This window comes from Muscardinus avellanarius (assembly GCF_963383645.1).
Source record: "Muscardinus avellanarius genome assembly, chromosome: 5".
NCBI classification, from domain to species: Eukaryota; Metazoa; Chordata; class Mammalia; order Rodentia; family Gliridae; genus Muscardinus; species Muscardinus avellanarius.
Window position 1 is genome coordinate 129440487 of NC_137790.1, and position 22667 is coordinate 129463153.

General features: G+C 39.9%; 1 protein-coding gene across 2 annotated transcripts in view; it reads left to right on the top strand.

The window, feature by feature from the left end:
* The window catches only part of ATR (ATR checkpoint kinase), a gene marked incomplete at both ends in the record, with an annotated part of 84837 nt that overhangs the window by 14850 nt on the left and 47320 nt on the right, over positions 1-22667 (top strand). For both annotated transcript variants that reach the window (XM_080696748.1, XM_080696749.1), the window contains 14 exons: positions 449-601; positions 3829-4021; positions 4259-4521; positions 4851-5041; positions 5124-5224; positions 5527-5698; positions 6900-7070; positions 11139-11333; positions 12566-12751; positions 13248-13340; positions 15439-15569; positions 17169-17312; positions 19750-19843; positions 20931-21056. In XM_080696748.1, the coding sequence (XP_080552874.1) occupies positions 449-601; positions 3829-4021; positions 4259-4521; positions 4851-5041; positions 5124-5224; positions 5527-5698; positions 6900-7070; positions 11139-11333; positions 12566-12751; positions 13248-13340; positions 15439-15569; positions 17169-17312; positions 19750-19843; positions 20931-21056 (2213 nt within the window). The remainder of the gene's footprint in view (positions 1-448; positions 602-3828; positions 4022-4258; positions 4522-4850; positions 5042-5123; positions 5225-5526; positions 5699-6899; positions 7071-11138; positions 11334-12565; positions 12752-13247; positions 13341-15438; positions 15570-17168; positions 17313-19749; positions 19844-20930; positions 21057-22667) is intronic.

A 22667-nucleotide genomic window follows, 5' to 3' on the forward strand; every position in this document is an offset into this window, starting at 1 on the left:
GAATAAAAAATCAGGCTGGGGGTGTAGCTTGACGGTAGAATGCCCCTGGGTTCAATCCCCAGTACCACACACACACACAAAATATATGATTTGAGAATGTTCAGAATGCTAATTCTCCTAAAAAGTACATCGATGCCTATTTTTTAGTCAGATTTACTGTCTTTGGCTTCACAGACCTCAGAAAACCATTCGTGGGGCTGAAAGTTTAGCTCAGTGGTGGAGTATGTGCTTAGCTTACTCAAGGCCCTGGGTTTGATCCCAGCAGTGCAAAAGAAAAATAAGGACATGGTTCATGCCCCTTCACACGAAGAGCCTGTTTATTGAGGGTTCATTGTAATTCCACTTGATGTTCTGAATGTTTTTTTATTAAAAAAAAAAAAGACAAGACATGGAATTAGATATGATTAAAGAGTAGGTATAACTTACGTCCTGCTGTGTGCTTATGCAGTGAAAGCTTCATTTGAAGACCGTGTTCTGGAAGATGTCTGTGGAATGCTCTCACTCCCGTGGCTCTGTGCCCACTCTGACGACGAGTCTTTAAAGACGGCCACGTTTGCCACTGATCTTCTTACGTTAAGCCAGAGGGTTTCAGAGAGCTACTGTAAGTGGTCCTGAAATTGTGTCTCATATGTGTAGTTTGTTTCAAGTAATCTCTTGCGACGGACCGGCTCGGTCAGAACACTTAGGGACTCTGCCAGAGTACTGGGGCCCATTAGGACTGATTTCTCGAAAGATGGGCAAAGGTTTCACCTGTGTTCTCCAGAGGCTTCTCTGCAGCGATTTCCTTCTCTTACCAAGTAAAACTCCTTCAAGTCCTTGTTCGGCGCTAAACGTGGGGGTTTATCCCCGGGACTTGGGAGAGAGAAACCTGAAATGACTGACGCGGACAGTTGCCTCCTCTCGTGCAATTGATGGAGTTTTATTTCCCAAAACCAAGATTTATACCCTTTTTCCCAGTACAAAGTGAAAACACCAAAGAACAATAGTGAGGCATTAAGTGTAAACAAGATACAAGGAGGACCTGTGACGCCACAGGTGAAGACTTGTCTGGAACCTCGTGATTAAAGTCAGCCCCTTGGCTTTGTGATTGAGGTCAGATTTCTGGCCTCACAGGTGGGCCTTGGGGGCAGAGTCCGGAAAGGCGGGAGTCACACCCAAAGTCTTTTTGGAGAATTCAGCCTTTAGGATCTCCTTTAACCGTTTTGGAGCCTTCCGTTCCTTAGGCTTTGTCCATGCCCTCCTCTGTCTAGAAAGCTGGGCGGGGACGAAGTTAGGGGTCCCAGCTTTAGGGTAACAGTCATGCATGTGGTTGGCATGGGGCAATCCGATGGGTCCGTGTCGTGTGCGTCTATGATGATCCAAAGGACTGCGATGGATGTCTGTCCGGTCCTGTCTGCAACGCCATCTGATGTCTGAAAGCTTCAGTCCTCCTATCTGCAACGCCATCTGATGTCTGAAAGCTTCAGTCCTATGAGGCAACACTCACAATACAGTTAGCAGACAGGGCCAAAAGGCATCATGACAGGGAAACACAGGCGAGTTGATGCCTATAACTGTTCTCTGATAAATAACCTTGAAGCCAGCTTTTTATTGCAGACTTTGGGATCTCTAGATTTGTTAGGAGTACTTCTCTAGCCCCTACTATTCTGCTGCTGAGTCACAAACGGTAGGCTTTTGTTAGGCCAAAGCCAGGGAAGGGGTTCCTTTACTTTTCTAAAGGAAAGGAAAAAGGCTGAAGCCAGGAAAAGGCTTCTTTACATTTCTAAAAGAGAAGCAAATGGCCCAGATCCCAGAGAAACGATTTCACACCTCTTGGGGGATGAAACAAAAGGTAGAAGCCTGTGTTTGGAGGCAGGGCAAATCTGCATCCTCCCCGCTCTGGGCCAAATCTGCATGGAGAGGGCAGAGAATGAGATAAGGACTAGCTAATCTCTAGATCAAAGGACCTGCCACAGAAAGGAACTCTGCAGCCCCTTCCCTGCCTAAATGTTTACACAGCTACCAGCACATTAATACCTTTGATGCCTCTTTCCAATACTGGCACATTTTTCCTTCTGTCTTCTTTAGCCAATCTTATTATAGTTTGGAGCAAGGCAGGGGAAGTCTGAGGACTCAGGCATATTACCAGATAATTTATCCCAAAGTTCTGATTCTGGAATCTCTGGAGCCATGTATATGAAAAGTTAATAGAATGTGAAAGAACATCTGAGGGCAAGGAGTAGTCTGACCAGGGGCCACGCCCCCTCGGGGCTTGCTTTCTTTAAGCATGTGCCACGTCATGCGCGCAGGGTCATGCACACAGACTCTAAGGGAGGCAGGCCGTGGCAATCTCTAGCATTTCTAATACTTATCCACGTTTTTCAATAATTAAAAAAGAGTTATACTTAGAAATGAGGTAAGTATGTACAAAGTAATAAATGAAAGTCTGTCCCCATCTATTTTATTATCTTTCTGTAAAAAGCTGAAATATATTCTTAAATATCTTGCTCTTTATTTAAGAAACTTATGAAATATTTTAGACATACAAAAAATGGAGAATAATGTGCTACTTGAAGAAGTAAAAATGTTAGATGGGTTCAGTGGCTTCCTGCTGTTACCCCACTAATTGGGAGGCTGAGATAGCAGGATCACACGCTTGAGGCCAGCCTAGACAACTTAGTGAGACCTGTCTCAGAATAAAATAAAAAGAGCTGGTTGTGGTGTTGCATGCCTGTAACCTAGTACTTCGGAGACTGAAAAGGAGGATAACATTTGAAGCCAGCCTCAGCAACTTAACGAAACCCTGTTTCAAAATAAAAAATAAAATAGGGGGTGTAGCTCAAAGGTAGAAAGGTTCAATTCCAATGTTATAAAATAATTAATTACTGAAGGCAATAAAATAAGAAGGACTGGTATATTTAGTTCAGTGCTAGAACACTTGCCTAGCTTGCACAAGAACTGGAGTTTAATCCTCATTACTGGAAAGAAAGGAAGAAAGAGAAAGGAAGAGTGGGAGGGAGGGGAGGGGATGGGTACAGTGGAAGCCCTTGCTGTCTGAAGTGTAGTCCACAGACCAGGAGCATCGCCAGCATTTGGGAGCTTGTTAGAAATAGAGTCTTATGCCCGATCCAGACCTATTGCTTTGTATTTTAGCAAGATCAGGCGAATCGTGTGAATAATGAAGTTGGAGAAGCATTATTTTAAGGTGACTACCTAGGAGCAGAATTGTTTGGTTTGCAGGGTTTGCACACAACTCTACTCTGCTGTATTTGTCTCCAAAGATGTCCAGTTTATACTTTTATCAGCAGAATATGACAGCTACTGTTGTTCCACATTCTCACTGATACTTGACATTGTCCGACTTTAGAATTTTTGATGGCTAGCTGGGCATGATGGTGCACGCCTACAATCCCAGTACTTGGGAGGCTGAGACAAGAGGATCACAAGATTGAGTCCAGCCTCGGCTACTTAGTGAGACTGTTTCAACATAAAAAGGGCTGGGGTGTGGCTCAGAGGTAGAATGGACTAGCTTGGTAGAGCTTGGAGTACCGGTTTGGTCCCCATACCAAAAAAATTGCTATTTAGAAAAAGAAGAAAATGTGATAAATGTTTTAAGGTTTTTTGTGTTTTTGCAGTCTGATAGATAATGATTTTCAATTTGTATTTCCCTCATTATTTAGAAAGGTTTTATATAGTTGTTTTTTCAGTACGTTTGCTTCCTAAGATTTCTACTTTAAATGTTACTTGACGTCACTACATATATACATGTACATTCATACATACATGTGTGTGTATGTAGATTAAATTGGCATGATTAGAAATCTCGTGTAATAAACTTAATTTTTTCAGCACCACAGGCACAGTCAAGATGTGTGTTTCTTCTAACTCTGTTTCCAAGAAGAATATTCTTTGAATGGAGATTAGCCGTTTACAACTGGGCCCTGCAGAGCTCCCATGAAATAATCCGCGCTAGTTGTGTGAATGGATTTTTTATTTTGTTGCAGCAACAGAATTCTTATAACAGAATTCCCAAGATCCTCATGTATGTATTAAAAATATTAATTCAAATCTTTGATCTTAATTCTCTGTGCATGTAAATCTTGTTTGTTGCTGAATATCTAGAACAAATGCTGCTTTTAGTTTTCGAATTCAATTTTTAATTTTCAGAATTAAATCTTTAATTAATATTTTTTAAGCTTTGCCTTTTAGGTACTGTTAAGTTAAGCAAGTCTAACCCAAAATGTTACGCAAGAAGCTTTGGTTCTTCTTGTTTTTCCAGAGATAAAGTGAAAGATGATTCTAACATGGTCAAGAAGGAGTTTGCCTCGATACTCGGCCCGCTGGTTTGTACTCTTCATGGCATGTTTTACTTGACAAGTTCTGTGGTGGACCCGTTCTCTGATCGTGGACACACGGACCTCTTCTGTAAGAACCTGAAAGCCACCTCTCAACATGAATGCTCATCTACTCAACTAAAAGCTTCGATTTGTAAGCCATTCCTTTTCCTGTTGAAGAAAAAGATACCTAGTCCAGTAAAACTTGGTGAGTGATTATGATTTATTTAATATTTTAAAAACCTGTATTTAAGCGCTGTTTTCCAAATCAATGTTAGAATTAGCTTGAAACCTTAAAAGATCACAATAAATTGTACGCTTGATAGACTTAACCCTGAGTAACGATTACTTCTAAACAGGATGCCTGGTATTAGACTGCCTGTATCAGATTCTGTGTGATGTGTATTTAAATATTAAACGTTTACATATAAGGCAGTTTAGTGATGTTTTAGGTATATTGTTTATTGGTGCTGTTTTTATGATCCGTCATTGATATGTAGTGTTCCAAATTGGGTGATATACACTCTCATCCTTCAGCTTTCATAGACAATCTGCATCATCTTTGTAAGCATCTTGATTTTAGAGAAGATGAAACAGATGCACAAGCAGTTCTTGGGACTTTATTAAATTTAATGGAAGATCCCGACAAGGACGTCAGAGTGGCCTTTAGTGGAAACATCAAGCACATATTGGAGTCCTTGGGTTCTGAAGATGGGTTTATAAAAGAGGTTGGCATTTTTATTGTTAACTTGGGGTTTTCTTAAGCCAAGCTCTAAAATTTTTTTAACCAGTGAATTTTATTGTTCCTAGCTTTTTGTCTTAAGAATGAAGGAGGCATACACACATGCCCAAATATCAAGAAATACAGAGCTGAAGGATACCTTGATTCTTACGACAGGCGACATCGGAAGGTACATGCGGTGACATTTGTAGGCTTCGCTTTTGATGCAGGCCATCGTCTTCTTTCCTTTGCCTTTTATTGAGCTGGTGATGGACAGGAATGCGACTCAGCAGGTGGAGTGCTTGTGTGGCCTGCGTGAGGCGCTGGGTTTGAGCCTCAGCACCGCAAAACAGAGTGGCGGGGATAGTGCGAGACGTGTGGCGGTCTTTAAGAAATGGGCATCAGCAGATGTACGTTTATTTGTGAGTTCCCATTCATTTCGCAGACATTGCTTGTATCAGTTTATATGTGTCTGCTTGTTTTTTATTTCAGGGCAGCGAAAGGAGACTTGGTACCTTTCGCACTCCTGCATTTACTGCATTGTTTGTTATCCAAGTCAGCGCCGATCTCTGGAGCAGCGTACACGGAGATTAGGGCTCTCGTTGCAGCGAAAAGTGTCAAGCTGCAGAATTTTTTCAGTCAGTATAAGAAACCCATCTGCCAGGTGAGAGTCGGCACTCATCTTGACTCTAGGCATAGCAGTATTTTATGAGGATTAAAAGAAGGAGCAGCAGTGGCAGCTGGGTGTTGTGACACTCTCCGATTGTCCCAGCTACTCAGGAGGTTGAGGTGAAAAGATTGCTCAAACTCAGGGGTTTGAGTCCAGCCTGTGCAATAGTGATTCCCACCTCAAAAAAAGAAAAAGAGAGCCGGGCGTGGTGGGCACGCTTGTAATCCTCGTGCTCGGGAGGCGGAGACAGGAGGATCACGCAGGTTCAAAGCCAGCCGCGCTGGCTTAAGAGACCCTGTTTCCAAAAAAAAGAAAACTATAAAATAGGTCTGGGAGTTAGAAGGGCTTCCAGGAACCCCAGTACCACCGCCAAAAAAAAAAAAAAAAAAAAAGAGAGAGAGAGAAAAAGAAAAAGAGCATGTGTATATGTCTTATTTTGCTTGCTTTAAAATATTATTTTTTAATGATGTCTTTTCTTTAAGAGAACTAAAATCTTGCCACTTCATATTTTACCATATGGGTCTGAAGATAGAGATTATAACAAAGAAAGGGAAAATCATCTTAAAATGACATTGCGTTACTATAATTGTATTAATCTTTAGGAAGATGCCTTTTTTTTAGCCTTTCTAGTGATGATAAACTCTTTTATGCCTTGTTATTATGACTGTGGCACTTTGTTTTCAGAACAATATATTTCGTTAATGGCTGAAAGGTTAGGCTGTACTAAAATACTGTTTTGGGAATAATCCTTAGCATGGCATTCAAGTTCCTTTAATAAGCCTGAGTGCTTTATCTGTAAAAGATATGATGCATCTACCTCATCGAGGTTGTTTTAAGAATTAAATTAGTCAATTCAGGCAATATAGAACACTGATAATGATCCTTTATATTGGCTTAAAAAGTATTTGTTAAGATTTCTTTCTTGCGGCCAGGCGTGGTGGCACACACTTGTATTCCCAGCATTTGGGAGGCTGAGACCGGAGGATCACAGTTCACAGATAGCCTCAGCTACTTAGTGAGGCCCTTTGCAACTCAGTGAGACCCTGTTTTAAAATAAAAAGAATTAAAAAATAGGGCTGGGGGTGTAGCTTGGAGGTTGAATGACCCTGGGTTCCAGCCCCAGACCCGCAAAGAAGAAAAAAAAAAAACAAGCTTTTTTGTGTGGAAGCTAACAGCACATTGGGTTTTGCCTCAGTTTCTGGTAGAATCCCTCCACTCCAGTCAGATGGCAGCACTTCCTGGCACTCCGTCCCAGAGCGCCGAGATGCGAAGGCAGGATGTCGCGCACCAAAGGGAAATGGCTTTGAACACCTTGTCCGAAATTGCCAACGTGTTTGACTTTCCTGACCTTAATCGTTTCCTTACAGTAAGTTGACTCAGTTGAAGTTTTCAAGTCAATATTTTATTCCTTCTAATGTAGGTTTTTCTTTTTTTAAAGAAAATCTGGCAAGTGCATTGAGAAACATGTGGGCCCAGTATTTTCAATTTTATATATATATTTTTTACTTTGATAGGAGATTATTACTTTATAGTATAAAGCTTAAGTTAATACTGACACTGGGGTATTGTTCTCCATAAAGTTAGCTGTACAAATTAGTACGGTAAAATATTTGAGCTTGGGGTCTTCAGTACTTGATTAGTTCCACTGGTAAAAACAAACAAAAACCTAATATGATCATTTCTACTCTTCAGGGAGTATTAAAGTACAGACAAGTTTTATAGATGATCTGCTGTGAATTCAAGAGAGGGATCTGTTGTTTGGGGTGCTTGGGAAGCCTTAGAAATTCCTGGGGGCTCATGATTAAAAGATGACTGCATCGATGCTGTGCACAATGGTATATGCCTAGAATCCCAGCTACCTAGGAGGCTGAGGTAGGAGGAAAGTTTGAGGCTAGCCTGGAGCAATTTATCAAGACTCTCAAAAAGGGCCAGAGGTGTAGTAGTTGTAAAGCCACCTTGGGTTCAATCCCCAGTACCAAGGGGGAAAAAAAAGATGATGGTGTATATTATCTTTTACCCTCACCCAAAAGCAAAGTTCATCATTACTCTTTTCTTTTTTTCCCCTTTTAGTACTGAGGATTGAACCCAGAGGCATTCTACCTCTGAACTATACCCCCAGCCCTGTTTTTTATTTTGAAATGGGGTTCCACTAAGTTGCGGAGGGCCTCACTAAATTGCTGAGGCTGGCCATTATAATTATGTTAAAATGGTTATGTAATATTCTGTGACCTAAAATTAGATATTTAAGTTCTTCTGTGAGTTTATTTGTTGTTGTTTTGCTTTACTACATTGAGACTATTACAATAAACTTCTGTGCTTTTTGACTCCCAGAGTAGAACTAATGTATAAAACATATGAACAACTTTCTGATTCATACCATATGCTATTATATTTCCCTTTAGAATGTAACCAATATACAAAAAAATTAAGTTTCTTAAAATATAATAAGACTCAAAGGAAATTCTGTATGGTCTACTATTATAACTTATTAAGAGTAATGGTAAATCTGGGCGTGGTGGCTCACGCTTATGATCCCACTTCTTGGGAAACTGAGACAGAAAGATCATAGGTTGAAGGCCAGCCTCAGTAACTTAGCAAGACCCTCAGAAACCTATTTATTTTTATTTAGTTATTTGTTTGTTTTATGGTACTGGGAATGAAACCCAGGGCCATTCTACCTCCAAGCTACACCACCAGCCCTACATTTTATCCTTTACTTTGAAACAGGGTCTCACTGAGTTGCAAAGGGCCTCACTAAGTAGCTGAGGCTGTTCGTGAATCACGATCCTCCTATCTTAGCTTCTGAAATACTGGGATTACAAGCGTGCACCACCACGCCTGGCTACTCAGAAACTTAGTTCTTGTTTTAAAGTAAAAAGTAGGGTTAGTGGTTTAGCTCAGAGGAAGAAGGCCCCTGGGTTCAATCTTCAGTACCATAAATAAATAAATAAATAAATAAATAAATAAATAAATAAATAAATAAATGGAGTTTATTATTGTAGCATTGACTAAAAAAATTCTCTAAAATCCATTTATGGTTGCTCTTTTTTTTTTTTTTTTTTTTTTTGTGGTACTGGGGGTGGAACCCAGAGGCTTTCTACCTCTGGGCTATACTCCCAGACCTATTTTATATTTTATTTGGAAACAGGGTCTCACTAAGTTGCTGAGAGCCTCGCTAAATAGCTGAGGCTGGCTTTGAACCTGTGCAATCCTCCTGTCTCAGCCTCCCAAGCGCAGGGATTACAAGCGTGCGCCACCACGCCCGGCTTCTATGGTTGCTCTTTTACGGAACCATCAGATGTAGGACTTCCGCCTACAGCTATGTGTCCTAACACACACTCAGGAGGAAACGTCTCTTGCATTTGCTCACTGGCTGCGTGTCTCTCCCCCTTCCACAATGCAAGTTCTGTGCCATTATGCACGTGTTCAATGCAGTATCTGTGGTGCCTGAATCACAGTAGCTGCTCATTGAACACCAGGCGAGTGGATAAATGTAAATCCAAATGAAAGTAAAGGTCATATGCCGCAGACTGGCTCAGTCGAGATGGGCGTGATCCTACTCGCGATCGAATCAATCTCAGAAAAGATGGGTGAGGATAGGGTGCCGTACTGCAGCCACTTATCTGCAGCGATTCTTTCCCTTCTAGGAAATAAATTTCTTTAAGTTCCTATTTACGGCGCTTCTGGAAAGAATTTGACATGGACAAGAGCTTCTTGAGCTAATTATACTTTATTACAAGAACCCAGAAAAATGTATACCCTTCACCAGTGAAGTTAATAATAAGAGAAAAGAGGGGAGTGCAATCACTGTAAAACAATAGTGAATAACATGTAAATAAAGGTAAAAAACTAGTCCGGCATTCAAAGGATTAGCTCCGGATCTTCTCCCGAATCTTGCGGACAGGCAGTTCCAAAGGGCAAATTCCAGAAGACACAGGGCACGCCCAGGGCTTGGAGGCCTCTCATGGAATCTTCTTTAACTTTTTTGGAACTTTCCATCTTTAGGGCTTAGTCCATATGGCAGGCATGGGGAGATGTGGCGATCGAGGTAGATGTGATGGAGTTCTCCCAGGTGTCGCCCGCCTTGCCTTCTAAAATCTGAAAGCTTAAGCAAACTCACAACACAGTTTGGCAGACAAACACCAAAAATACCATGTAGTTTTTAGATTTAGTTGTACTTCCTTAGCTGAAGAACACTTCTCCTCAAACGATAGGCTTATTAGAAACCTATTCAGCTTATAAATAATCCATATTCCTGTCCCAGACCCTTTGCAATATCCTTTTCTTAGCCACATGGCGCCTCCCCCATCTCGGGCAGGGCTCATACTGGGTGTAAAGGTCAAGAATCTTCCTAGCTGGGCGTGGTGGTGCACGCTTGTAATCCCCACGCTTGGGAGGCGGAGACAGGAGGATCGCGCAGGTTCGAAGCCACGCGGCTGGCTTAAGAGACCCTGTTTCAAAAATATAAAAATAGGTCTGGGAGTGTAGCCCGGAGGTAGAAGGGCTTCCAGAAACCCCCCAGTACCACCAAAAAAAAAAAAAAAAAGAATCTTCCTAGCCTTCAGCTCCATTGTATTAGGCAGTATTAGTTGCTCATAAACTAAGTTGCTTTGATGTCACACCCAACGTTTGTCTTCCTGTATCTGGGCAGGATCACAAAGAGAGGGGTAGAGGCACCGGTTACCTCCCCCTCTAGGGCTTTTGTTGTAAGTTAGTGATTAGGTTGAAGGTCAGAGATTGAGGGGAAATCTGCGTTTGTAATTAGTGACTGGAATGCTGCCACTGCATCTAAATTCTAACTAGATTTTATTACCATTTGAACAAAGCCGAGGACGTTTAGAGGCTTGGACAAATTACCAGAAACTTTACTTTCCACGGACTCAATTTCTCTTACAGTCCTGATCTTACACCACCGGAGCAATTCGTATAGAGAGTTAAAAGAATCATTACCAAAAGAATAATAGTTATAAAAGAATATCTAAAAGTGGGGAGTACTTTGGCCAGAGACCACACCTTCTCTCGGGGCTTATTTCTCGCGTTGAGATCTTGCCTATTGGCTGCATGAGTGGTTTTCATGCAGATGCTGAGAGAGTGTAGCTGGTCTCTGCAGTCATATATAAGCCGGGCATGGTGGCGCACGGTTGGGAGGCTGAGACAGGAGGATCACGCAGGTTCAAAGCCAGCCTCAGCTACTTAGTGAGGCTCTCAGCAACTTAGTGAGACCCTGTTTCCAAATAAAGTATAAAATAGGTCTGGGAGTATAGCCCAGAGGTAAAAAAGCCCCTGGGTTCCACCCCAGTACCACACACACACACAAAAGTTATATATGGACTCCAAATTTCTGTGGCATTTAAGAATATTTTGGTACATAGCTTATGTGAGTATTTTACCAGTCAGACAATGTATTTTTGGCAATTGTTGTGTTCTTTTTCAGAGGACATTACAAGTTCTGCTCCCTGACCTGGCCGCCAAAGCCAGCCCTGCAGCCTCTGCTCTCATCCGAACCTTAGGGAAACAGCTAAATGTCAACCGTAGAGAGATTTTGATTAATAACTTCAAATACATTTTTTCTCATTTGGTTTGTTCCTGTTCCAAAGATGAATTAGAACGTGCCCTTCATTATCTGAAGGTAATTGAATGTTTGTATATGTTTTGTTCTTTTGTTGAACTTAGCATGATAGGAAAGCTGTGGCAAATCCTTTTTTCTTATTATTTTTTTACTTTTATGTGGAACATATTGAAAGTGGCATACATTCAGACTGTGCTTGGTGCCCTCTTCCACCCCCCATTTCTGTTCCCCCCTCCTAACAATGAGTGTCCAGGTTGACCATGCTTCATTCATACTTTTACACATATTCAGATATAACTTCTCCATTAATCAACCTCAGCCTTCTTCCTCTCCTGTCCTTCCATTCTAGCTTTGCTGAGGTTTCCCCTCCATTATCTGGAGTCCCTCTGGTATCCCTAATACTCCCTAGTTTGGGGATATTAGAGAAAACATATGTCCCTCCTCTTTCTGTGCTTGGCTGATCTTACATAACATAATGTTCTCAAGGTCTTTCCATCTTCTTGCGAATGACCTGATTTTGTTCTTTATAGATAAGTAGAATTCCATTGTATGTATTTCCCATAATTTTGTAATCCATTCATCTGTTGATGGAGACCTAGGTTGGTTCCACATTTTAGCTATTAGGAATTGTGCTGCTATGAACATGGCTATGCATATGTTACTGTAGTTCTCTGATTTCAACCCCTTTGGAAAGATACCCAGGAGTGGTATAGCCGGATCATGTGGTAGATCTATTCCCAGTTTTCTAAGCAATCTCCACACTGATCTCTTCATACCTGTAACTCATGGTAGACTTACCAGTAGAGAACAAGGTTGTAATCTTTATCTAATGTGTGCAAGGCGCTGGGTTGGATCCCCAGTGCCACACACAAACACGCATGTACACACGCATGCACGCACGCACGCACAATTAGAATCCTTTTCATAGTACCATTAGTTACCTGGTCTAGAGCTCCTGATTTACTAATATTATGTTAGAATTAATAAACTTATAATTAATAGAATTAATAGAATGTTAGTATCAAGAACAAGTAGCTTTTAAAAAATGTCTTTGAAGCCGGGCGTGGTGGCGCACGCTTGTAATCCCCGCACTTGGGAGGCTGAGACAGGAGGATCGCACGGGTTCGAAGCCAGCCTCAGCTACTTAGTGAGGCTCTCAGCAACTTAGTGAGACCCTGTTTCCAAATAAAGTATAAAATAGGTCTGGGAATATAGCCCGGAGGTAGAAAGCCTCTGGGTTCCACCCCAGTACCACCAAAAAAAAAAAAAAAAAAAAAATGTCTTTGTATTAGAATGAAACAGAAATTGAGCTGGGGAGCCTGCTGAGACAGGATTTCCAAGGATTGCATAATGAATTATTGCTGCGTATTGGAGAACATTATCAACAAGTTTTCAATGGTTTGTCAATACTTGCCTCATTTGCATCTAGTGATGATCCATATCAAGGCCCAAGAGAGATCACATCGCCTGAATTGATGGTAAGGTATACGTTCTGTGGATGTTTGTTTTTGTGTTTTTTTCTCCTTGTTTTGCAGTTTAATTAGGAAATTGAAGAACTTTTCCCCATACTTTCTAACTGATGTTTCTTTAAATTTCACTTGTGCTTTGCGTTGAATCAATTATTTACACAGCAGGCGCTCTTTGTACAAACTCGTATCGTTCCCCTGCTTACATTTCTTTGATTTTCATTGCTATTGAGATCACCACTCCATGTTTCATGATTTTCTTACCACATTGTACTGTTTATATCTTGTCCTGGTGTTTATAAAACAGTTTTATTAATTTCTTAAAATGTTAGATGTTAAAATATATGCTTTGGGAGAAACTTAATTGACGTGTGTATATTTCTAGTATTCCAACCTAGTTAGGTAAAATATAAATAATATTAATTAGATAGTTAAAATATGAATTTAAGAAATGTGACCATTATAAAACTTACATTGTACCTGTTGGACCTTTTTTTTTTTTTTTTAGGCTGATTATTTGCAACCCAAATTGTTGGGTATTCTGGCCTTTTTTAACATGCAGTTACTGAGCTCCAGCGTTGGCCTTGAAGACAAGAAAATGGTAAGTAGTCAGAGAGACAATGCCCTTCAGTCCCTAGTACCAAAAAATAAAAAGAAAATGGTAAGTAGTGATAATTGAGTAATTGAGTTCCAAAGTGCTAGAATGAAATTCACGTAGAACAGGCAAAATATATGATTTCTACTCTCAGCTACAGATATTCAAAAATGAAAAGTAAAGATGGGTGTGGTGGTGCACGCTTGTGATCCCAGCATTTGTAAAGCTGAGACAGGAGTATTCCAGGTTCAAGGACAGCCTCAGCAAGTACTGAGACTCGCATCAACCTAGTGATACCCTGTTTCAAAATAATAAAATAAAATAGGGTAGGATTTTATTATTTTATTTAAAATAGCTCAGAGGTAGGATGCCCCTAAGGTCAATCTCCAGTACCAAAAAGAAAAAGACACTTGACATTATATTATTTTATATAATATAATGCCGAATAATTTTTTAAGCTTTTTGAGGGTCTAAAAATAGGAATTGCATCACTTGCAATTTTTTTGTCTATGAAAGATGAAAAACCCAACCCAACCTTGCTTAAAGGAATTTTTTTTGGCTCTGTAACAAAAAGTATATATGTGTATAATGTAGCTTTAGCTTCAACTTAATTCTGGACTCAACATCTTAGAGGGCTGTGGTGTTGCTCAGTGGTAGAATGCGCACCTAGCATGAGTAAGGTCCTGGGTTCAATCCAGTACTCAGGGCTGGCTGTGTACTTTAATAACAAGTAATGGCCCAGTAGCCTCAAGTTCATGTCACTACTACATCCACACAGTGGAAGTCAGACCAGCAGTCACTGATCGTTCAAACAAAAGTCGCATGATTGAAACCCATCGGTCCAGATGGACCTGATGTGAGTTTCTGCATACCAGGAGTGTTAAGTTTTAGAATGTGAGGCAGCCCCAGTGTTTGTCAAGTTCAAATGTTGTGGCATAGGGTGGTTTCACTATGACCACTCTAACAGTTGGGCACCACTGAATATTTTTGTTCAAAAGATGGGGAGAAAATTTTAGACATTGACAAGATTTTCGTTTCTGTTGCTTACCACCTCTGCAGTCAGTAAGATTATATGGTAAAAGTTCAGGAATGGATGCTTTTATTTTAATCTGTACTCCATTCTTTTATTTTTTATTTTATTTTATTTATTTATTTTTTTGTGGTACTGGGGTTCCCGGAAGCCCTTCTACCTCCGGGCTACACTCCCAGATCTATTTTTTATATATTTTTATTTGGAAACAGGCTCTCTTAAGCCAACACGGCTGGCTTCGAACCTGCGCGATCCTCCTGTCTCCACCTCCCAAGTGCGGGGATTACAAGCGTGCGCCACCACGCCCGGCTACTTCATTCTTTTAATAACCTTAGGATCCAAGAAGACAATGCTGTAGCATTAAACTATGTATTTCAGCACCCAGTTTCTATTAACTATTAAATTTAACTCCTTAAACAACTTTTATTCCATCTGCACACCTTCTCTCTTATTGTTATCCCAAATGAGAGAATACCTGAAATCTAGAAAAAGTAGACTTTGTGTTATAAAACCATAACGAGCTGCATGTTTTGGCACATAACTAAGGCCAGCGGGGACTTGCTTTACACCTTCACCAGAATCTGAAGTGGTTGAGACAGTTGTGGCTGTGCTTCACATGTATTTTACTTTCCAGGTACATCGTCAACTGTTTCTTTTACTAACGAGATCTTGAAATTAGTATCATTAGTACAAAAACTCTCTTAACTATTGCTCATCATTTCCAAATTATTTTAATTCCGTGTAGTTTAGATTTGTGCTGAATAGCAGTTTGGGATAGATACAAAGAAAATTAAACAATGTGTATTACATCATAAATAACTTTGAAATTTTATTCAACAGGCCCATTGGTCCAAAATAACAAATCACCTCCAAGGGGAACAGAAAACAAAACTCAACTTGTATTTTTCAATTTCCTAATTCCCACATAAATTGACAAAATGAACGGACCAATGCTTAATAGGCCTTTTGGATTATTTGCGAATAGATGATTCCCTGAGGTTTGGGTGGGAAGTACTTGTCCTTAAGTGCTCATTTGTTCCTGGTAGCTTGTTACAAGCCCTGCTTAATCTGTAGGCCTTGAATAGCTTGATGTCTTTGATGAAGTTGATGGGACCCAAGCACGTCAGTTCTGTGAGGGTGAAAATGATGACCACGCTGCGAACTGGCCTTCGGTTCAAGGATGATTTTCCTGAATTGTGTTGTAGGTAAATGAGTTCATTTGTTTGTTTACATTTTCCAGTATCACTAACTTGAATTCTTATCTGTTTGAGGGAATTGGGTCAAACCAATAATAAGGTAGAAAAGTTACTTGTATTGAGAAGGAAATGTGCTTATGTCTTTAAAAATGTTAACTATGGCCAGGTGCACTCTTGTAATCCCAGCACTTGGGAGACTGAGACAGGAGGATCGCACAGGTTCGAAGCCAGCCTCAGCTATTGAGTGAGGCTCTCAGCAATTAGTGAGACCCTGTTTCCAAATAAAGTATAAAATAGGTCTGGGAGTATAGCCCAGAGGTAGAAAGCTCCTGGGTTCCACCCCCAGTACCAAAAAAAAAAAAAAAAAAAACCCATATAAAATATTCACATTGTCTCAGATTTGAATCTGTATAACAGCCTACACTCAGGGAAATCTAGCTTCTATTCCTGACCCCTAAAGGTGTCCATTTTTATTAATTTCTCAATATCCCCTCTTTTTAAAAGCACAGATGCTTCTTGACTTCTGTGGGGTGGAGAGACTATATCCCACTTAACCCTCTTGTAATTTGAAAATATCACAAGTCTCCTTATGTTTGAGAGACTTAAACCTGCTGGACATCATTACTTAATTGAGCCTGACTGAAGTTCTGAACTCTTATTTTAGCCTTCAGTTGGATAAAACCATGTAACACAAAGCCTATTTTATAATGAAGAATTCAATAATTCACGGTGTCCATTGTTTACCCTCATGTTTGCATGGTTGACTGGAAGCTGTGGCCCAGCATCACGAGAGAATTGTGCCTCATATTGTCAGGCTAGGGCAATATCAGAATGCCAAATACTGATTATTTATTTATTTATTTACTTATTTATGTACTGGGGATTGAACCCAGGGGCAATCTACCTCAGAGCTACACCCCTAGCTCTATTTTTTTTTTTAATTTTGAAATAGGTTCTCACTAAGTTGATGAGAGTCTCACTACTTGCTGGGGCTGTTCTCAGACCTGTGATTTCCCTGTCTCCACCTCCTAAGTACAAGGATTACAAAGGTGCACCACCACTCTCAGCTGCCAAGTACTGATTTCTAACCCAGGTGTGGTGGCACACACCTGTAATCCCAGTACTTGGGAGGCTGAGACAGGAAGACCGCAGATTTTAAGCTAGCCTCAGCAATTTAGCAAGGCTTTGCAGCAACTTTGTGGGACCCTGTTTTAAAATAAAAATAATAAAATAGGGCTGGTTGTAGCTCAGAGGTAGAATGTCCCTGGGTTCAAGCCCCAGCACCACAAAAAAAAAGTACCGATTTCTATTCAATGCATATTTAATGCATATGCACCATGTCAAGTCAAACTATCATTAGTCAGAGACCGTCTGTATGAGCAAATACATGATCATCTTAAAAAATTGTTTTTGTCTTAATCCTTTCCCAGTTTTTCACCTTACTTTTTTGAGTGACTATAAATTGGAGATTATGTCGTTCTTGATCTTTATCTCATTTTTTAAAGCAGCCTTGTAGTCTGTTACATATATAACATATATATCATTGTTTAATAACTGATGGACCATTACAAATACGAAAAACATCGGGACTTTCGTTCTTCCACACAGAGCTTGGGACTGCTTTGTTCGCTGCCTGGATCACGCGTATCTCGGGTCCCTCCTCAGTCACGTGCTCGTGGCTTTGTTACCTCTCATACACATCCAGCCTAGAGAAACCGCAGCCATCTTTCACTACCTTATAATCGAAAACAGGTATTGTAACCAAAAGTAATCAGCATAGCGACGTTTGAAACTGTTTTTATATCTCAAAGTGTTAGCATTACTATTGGTAATGGGGAACTGTGGAACTGTTCTCTTTTTAAATTTTAGAGTCCATCAGTAAACTGAAATCGTTGTGTGTAATTACATACTGAATTGATGTCATTTCATTTGTGGTATTCTGTTGTAATTATTTAAAACTCATTAATTAGTAGGTCAGCAATTAAGATTGTTTTTAATTCTGTAAGGGTGAGGCTTTATTGACCTTTCTGCTCATAGTTAAAAGATAGATAACATGAGAAAGGCTTAGGAGGGATGTTCACCATCTTCCTTTACCTTATCTTAGTTGAAACCCTGGTTACTTCATAGCATTAACCCTTGAACCAGCCTCCTTTACTTTAAGCTTTTATTACATTTCTTTATATTGTTGCTAGAATGGTCTTTTGAAAACATCTCTTTATCTGTATCATTCCAACATGTAGAGATGTTCTGTGGTTCTCTGTGGGCTTTTTTCCCCCAATAGCATTGACTTTTATTCATTCATGTTAAATCACCTAAAATGATGAGAATCTGGACCAATGAATTTGCACGTCACCCTTGTACAGGGCCATGCTGATCACCTCTAACACTCTAATCTTAGTGAATGTGCTGCTCAAGTGAGCATGGTTCTCTGTTTTTTAACTAATAGATTCCAGATTGCTTAGCTTGACTTTCAAGGCTTTCTAAAAGATGGCCACATCTTACTTCTTAAAATCTTTTCCCATGATTTTGAAAAACGGGCCCTGGGCTATAGCCGCTGTGGGCATCCGATGGCAAAACATAAATTACTTCATCCCATTTGTATTTTTTACTCCGGTTACTCTTTAGCCTGGAATGTCTTCTAGACATTTTAATTTTTGCTATTATTTTATCATAGCTGTGTATCATAGTTTCTTTCTTTTTAAAAGTTAGTGTTTAAGTTCTGCCTGTTCACCTGCTCACCCATATGCTATTTCTGTTTCCTCTAATCATCCCCAGGAGCAATTTATTCAGGATGCACAGAAGGAAAGGTTAATCACTTTCCTGTTATATTGTACATGCTAGAACAGTACAGTCACCAACTTACATCACTTTCAAATACCTTTCAGATTGATAATGCTGCAGGTATTCTTAGCTTTGGTGCTCAGTGGAGATGGTAAAATCATTTCGCTACCTTTGTTGTATCATAAGAAAAGTCCTCTCTCACTTAGTGGTATACGGAAGACCTGAGGCTCCCTGAATGAAGAATTATGTGGGCTCTGTTGTTCTAGCCTGTGTAACACAGTGCTCAGCACATGCCCTTTATTTAGTACATTTATGTCGCATGAGTTCAGTGAAGTCAAATTACAAATGCTTATTTGGCCCCAGAAAAATTCAAGTATTTATTGTATTTTAAGTTTTATTGTGTTTTATAAATTAAATATATAGCTTTAGCAAGGATAATTTGTATATTTTGATTTAAAATTCTTTTTGAGAATTCATGTTTTAGAATTGTTTGGGCTATCTCTTGCTACATTACAAATCATTCCAAAACTTACCTTAAAACAATGAGCATTTTTCTTTGTTTCTAATTTTATAATCTAGGCTGAGTTTGTTTCTTCCGCTGGTTTTTCTGCTCATTTCTTCTGATAGTCATTTCTTCTGCTGGTTTTACCAAAGTTTATTGGCACAGCTGCATTCAGCGGGAGTATAAATTGGGTGGGGCTTCTTTTCTCAGAGCCTCTCTCTGTCCTGTCCATGTTGGTGGCCTGACTTTTGCATGGTGACTCAGGGCTTTGAAAATGGAAGCTGCCAGCCCTTGTTAATGCCTAAGCCCCATACTGGAATGGCATGTCTTCTTCCACAGTTTATTTGCTAAAACAAATCACACATTCTAACCAGATTAAAGAGCAAGCGAGCGAGAGAAGAGAGAGAGAGAGAGAGAGAGAGAGAGAGAGAGAGAGAGAGTGTGTGTGTGTGTGTGTGTGTGTGAGAGAGAAGCATAGTTTACTGGGGGTAATCATTGTAACACTATGATAGAATACTTCTCCCAGCTTTGCTTATTTGCTTATTAACGTAGCTGAGCATCCTACACATAGTTAGGAAGACTACTTTGCATGTTAACAATCAACTAGAACTTGGGAGGCTGAGGCAAGAGGAGCGAGCATCCCAGGTTCGCGGCCAGCCTTAGAAATATAGCAAGGCCCTCTGCAGCTTAGTGAAATCCTGTTTCAAAATAAAAAATAAGATAGGGCTGGGGTGGGGGTAGCTCAGAGGTAGAATGCCCCTGGGTCTGTTCCCCAGTACCACAAATAATAATAATCAACTAGAACTTTTAAGTATTAAATTGACCTTCATTTGAACTTTTGCCTTGTATGTTTATAGTATTTATATTCTTGGAAAAATAATTGTTTTTATTCCATCTAACTGTTAGGGATGCTGTGCAAGATTTTCTTCATGAAATATATTTTTTACCTGATCATCCAGACCTAAAAAAGATAAAAGCAGTTCTCCAAGAATACAGAAAGGTATTTGATTTTTTTGATGTACGTCTGGGAAGATTTTAGATGCAAAATTATTTCCGACATCCAATATATTGAATAGAGATCCTTTAGATTCATATGTAGGGATACTCATGTTCTGATAGCTATTTGCTTGTGACTAGACAATCCTACCATAAATTCATGATTTTTGCAGAGAAGTTTTAGAACCTAGGTCAAGATGTAAGAGTGTTAGATGGAGAGTAAAAATACAATTCTTGTGCCTTTACTACCCAGGTCTAGATCTCCTTACTTACAGTCCCAAAAAGAAGCTTCCTAAGCTGCATGCCCTAAGAAAAAGAAAAGAAGAAGTTGCAGGATGATAGTATTTTTGTTGTGCTACACATGGTTTGGATGTCAGATGTAAATGGCCCTGAATTTTAGAAGGGGATTAATGTGCAGCTCCAGCATTTCAAGTCTTGTAAATGCCCTGATACTATGAAAAGATTGGTAGAGATTTATTTCACAGTATTTCAGCACAGAAAGTGAGATGTCTGATCGTGGGCATCACCCTAAAAGTAATGAAAGGGAGGAGTTGGATTATTTACAGATTCCAAAACTTACTGACTCACCGCCCCCTTTTTAGAAAATAAATTACTCAGCATTCCCGCCCGGCATTTCCACCACTCCCTGGTGTTTACTCACCACCTACCGATTGCACCCTTAGGTACTACCCCCCCACACACACACACACGCATTGTTCCGCTGTCCTCCCCACCTCAGAAAGCCGCTGGCTTTGGGAACTGTGATGGTCCATAGATCTGGGTCAAGGCTGCAATGTAGTCCTCCTAAGTTAGGAAAAACTGTCCTTATCAAGAAGCATTTGTTTTAGATAATTTATTACTTAGTTGGAATAATTTCTTCAAGTCTAAAGGTTTTAGAATAACGTTCTTTTCTTTGAGAATCACTGTCAGTAACATAACTTTGCGAAGGAAGAGATGGAACTTTTATTATTTTTTCAAGCTGATTATTCTGAGCGTATAGTTCAGTGATAACCATGTAAGAAATTCAGGCCTCAGAGGTAGTTATTAAGATAGTTGTTAATACAGCATGTCTCTCCGTGTTCCTCATGCAGGAAACTTCCAAGAGTACTGATCTTCAAACAGCTCTTCAGCTGTCCATGAAAGCAATTCAGCACGAAAACGTAGATGTCCGTATCCATGCTCTCACCAGCTTAAAGGAAACCTTATATAAAAACCAGGTATAGTAGGGGCTGGGATGGAGCTCCAGGGCACAGCACTTGTCTGGCATGTGTCAAGCCCTGGATTTGATCCCCAGTACTGCATAAAAAGAAAAGAAAAACAGATGAATAACTTTTTAAGACAGGTATATTGAGATGATATAATTAAAAGACCATAGCAAAGAAGGGTTGGAGGTTTAGAGAAAAGATAACAAATTGGTATTTTGTTTAAGACTTAGATTCAAGGAAAGAAGCAATTGTTATTTTACCTAGATTATCAGACCTGGAAGTCATGGGCCGTGCCCTTTAGTCCAAATCCCAGAGGTTTGCAGAGTTCCTTGTTGTTGTAGGGCTGTGACTTTATGGTAATATTTCATTTTTTAATGTGCCTTTATTGGTGCATTATAGTCTGACCTCATAACGTAAATCATGCTGACAGTGACCTGCATGCACGTTCCACTTACGTAAGGATTTATTTGGGTGTAGATCAGCAGTTTGTGTGAGTCTTCTGACATAATTACCTACAGTTTTCTGTCATATGAAAAGTCAGCAATTTTACCATTTTATATTTTGACCGAACTGTTAGGTTTTGGGAGTTTGATTTATTTACTTAGATTTTGGTACTGGGAATTGAACCCAATGGCGTTCTTCTTCCAAACTACACCCCCCAGCCCTTTTTAGTTTGAAATATGGTCTTGCGAAGTTGCTAAGCCTGGTCTTGAACTTGTAATCCTCCTTTCTTGGCCTCTGAAGTACTAATATTACAGGCATACATCACCGCACCTGGCTAATAGCTCTGCTTAATGGGTCAGTGATAAGAGATTCTCAAACACACTTCATTATTATTATCATATGCAACTTGTCAGCCGTGTAATGTGAACTCGTCCAAAACTGGTTGAGAACTGGGGGTGGTGACACACACCTATAATACAGGTACTTGACAAGCTGATAACGGAGGATTTGTTTTTGGGTTTTTTTTTTGTTTTTTGGTGGTACTGTGGGTGAAACCCAGAGGCTTTTCTACCTCCGGGCTATACTCCCAGACCTATTTTATATCTTATTTGTCAGCATGATTTACGTTATGAGGTGAGACTATAATGCACCAATAAAAGCACATTAAAAAATGAAATATTACCATAAAGTAGCTGAGGCTGGCTTTGAACACGTGCAATCCTCCTGTCTCAGTATAAGGAGGATTAGTTTTGAGGCCAGTCTCAGCAACCTAACTAGACTAAAAAATAAAAAGATATGGATGTGGTGGTGCACTCTTGTAATTCTTGTGTTTGAAACAGGAGAATCGCAGACTTAAGGCGAGCCTTAGCAACTTAGTGAGACTCTCGGCAATCTAGCAAGAGCCTATTTCAAATAAGAATATAAAGCACTGGTGGGTGTAGCTCAGAGGTAGAATGACCCTGGGTTCCACCCCCAATACCAAAGAAAAGAAAGCAAACAAAAGCTAATTGAAAATATAGCAGATACAGGAATTGAGTTTTGTATTTATATTAGATATTTCTTAATTTATTTGGTGGTATTGGTACTGGGGGTGGAACCCAGGGGCATTCTTCCTCTATTTACACCCTCAGCCCTATTTTTTATTCTTTAGTTTGAAACAGGGTCTCACTAAGTAGCTGA